This window comes from Ciona intestinalis, chromosome 3 (assembly GCF_000224145.3).
Source record: "Ciona intestinalis chromosome 3, KH, whole genome shotgun sequence".
Lineage (NCBI taxonomy): Eukaryota > Metazoa > Chordata > Ascidiacea > Phlebobranchia > Cionidae > Ciona > Ciona intestinalis.
Genome location: NC_020168.2, coordinates 448,144 through 449,080, shown reverse-complemented (window position 1 = coordinate 449,080; position 937 = coordinate 448,144). Strand labels below are relative to the sequence as shown.

The following is a 937-nucleotide window of genomic DNA, read 5'->3' as shown; positions in this document are numbered from 1 at the left end:
CTTCTACATGTTNGTTTCTACCTTTAAATTCATAATAAAATGTTTTTGGCAAGTTTTGTTAGGATTTTAGCGAAAATGAGCTTTCAAAAAATGACGTCACCAGGTTATAAGTGACGTAATTGATCCCTTTGACATCACCAGTTCAAACAATCATTTTAGTTGGGTAGCAAACAAACCAGGAATCAACTTTTCAATAGATTCCTTATGTAATTTTTACCTAAAAACCCTAATTACACATAAATACAAGATTTCTGATGATGTCATTCAAAATTTAATGACGTCATCAAAAAAATCAAAATACAATCTTGTAGCAATTTTTCCAAAGAACAAAAGTCTAATTGGTCATTTTTCGCCAGCACAAACACCTGTGGCCCTAGGGAGCAATATGTGACAGTCGGTCAAAAATGGAAAATTTGTTAAAATATATCTCGTCCCCAAAGGGTTAAATAATTTAATAAAAACGCACAAATAATTAAATACACGTAAAATATTTCAAATCAATTGATCAACGACAATTTAAATGATTTTGAAACTCACTAAATTAATCTTCATTCTATTATTTGAAAACATCCTGTTCTGCACAATATAACATGGCTACATTTTATATGGTATTTGACATAATGAACTTTCTGACATAGTTGTTATTTTAAATGCATGAGAGCATTAAGCATGTGTAAAATTACTTATGAAAAGAAATTTGACATTCCTGTTATTTTGTGTTCGTTTTTTTTCCAAAATTGTGTTTCTTATGTTTATTATTTTACTCTTGATTTATTGGCATAAGTTTATGGCTTTAAACTTATGAGCTCTTGCAATGCCTCTCTTCCATTTGCATAACATCCCTCAAGAACAATGCTTTAAATTTGCAGTCAAAAATCATCCTGCTCATTGCAATAGCATCATAAGGAGACGTAAGTGAAATTATTCATGAATGGGA

At 30.0% G+C, this 937-nt stretch overlaps 1 protein-coding gene across 3 annotated transcripts in view; it reads left to right on the top strand.

The window, feature by feature from the left end:
- LOC100183973 (cytochrome b5) overlaps positions 1–937 on the top strand; it is a 5,353-nt gene that overhangs the window by 2,122 nt on the left and 2,294 nt on the right. The window contains exon 5 of one of the 3 annotated variants that reach the window (XM_009859586.3): positions 870–911. The exons of 1 other annotated variant lie outside the window; for it this stretch is intronic. In XM_009859586.3, coding sequence (XP_009857888.1) covers positions 870–897 — 28 coding nt within the window. In that variant the 3' untranslated portion in view covers positions 898–911. Of the gene's footprint in view, positions 1–440; positions 462–869; positions 912–937 lie in introns of those variants that run through there. One more of the 3 variants, XM_026833876.1, reaches the window with a different exon arrangement.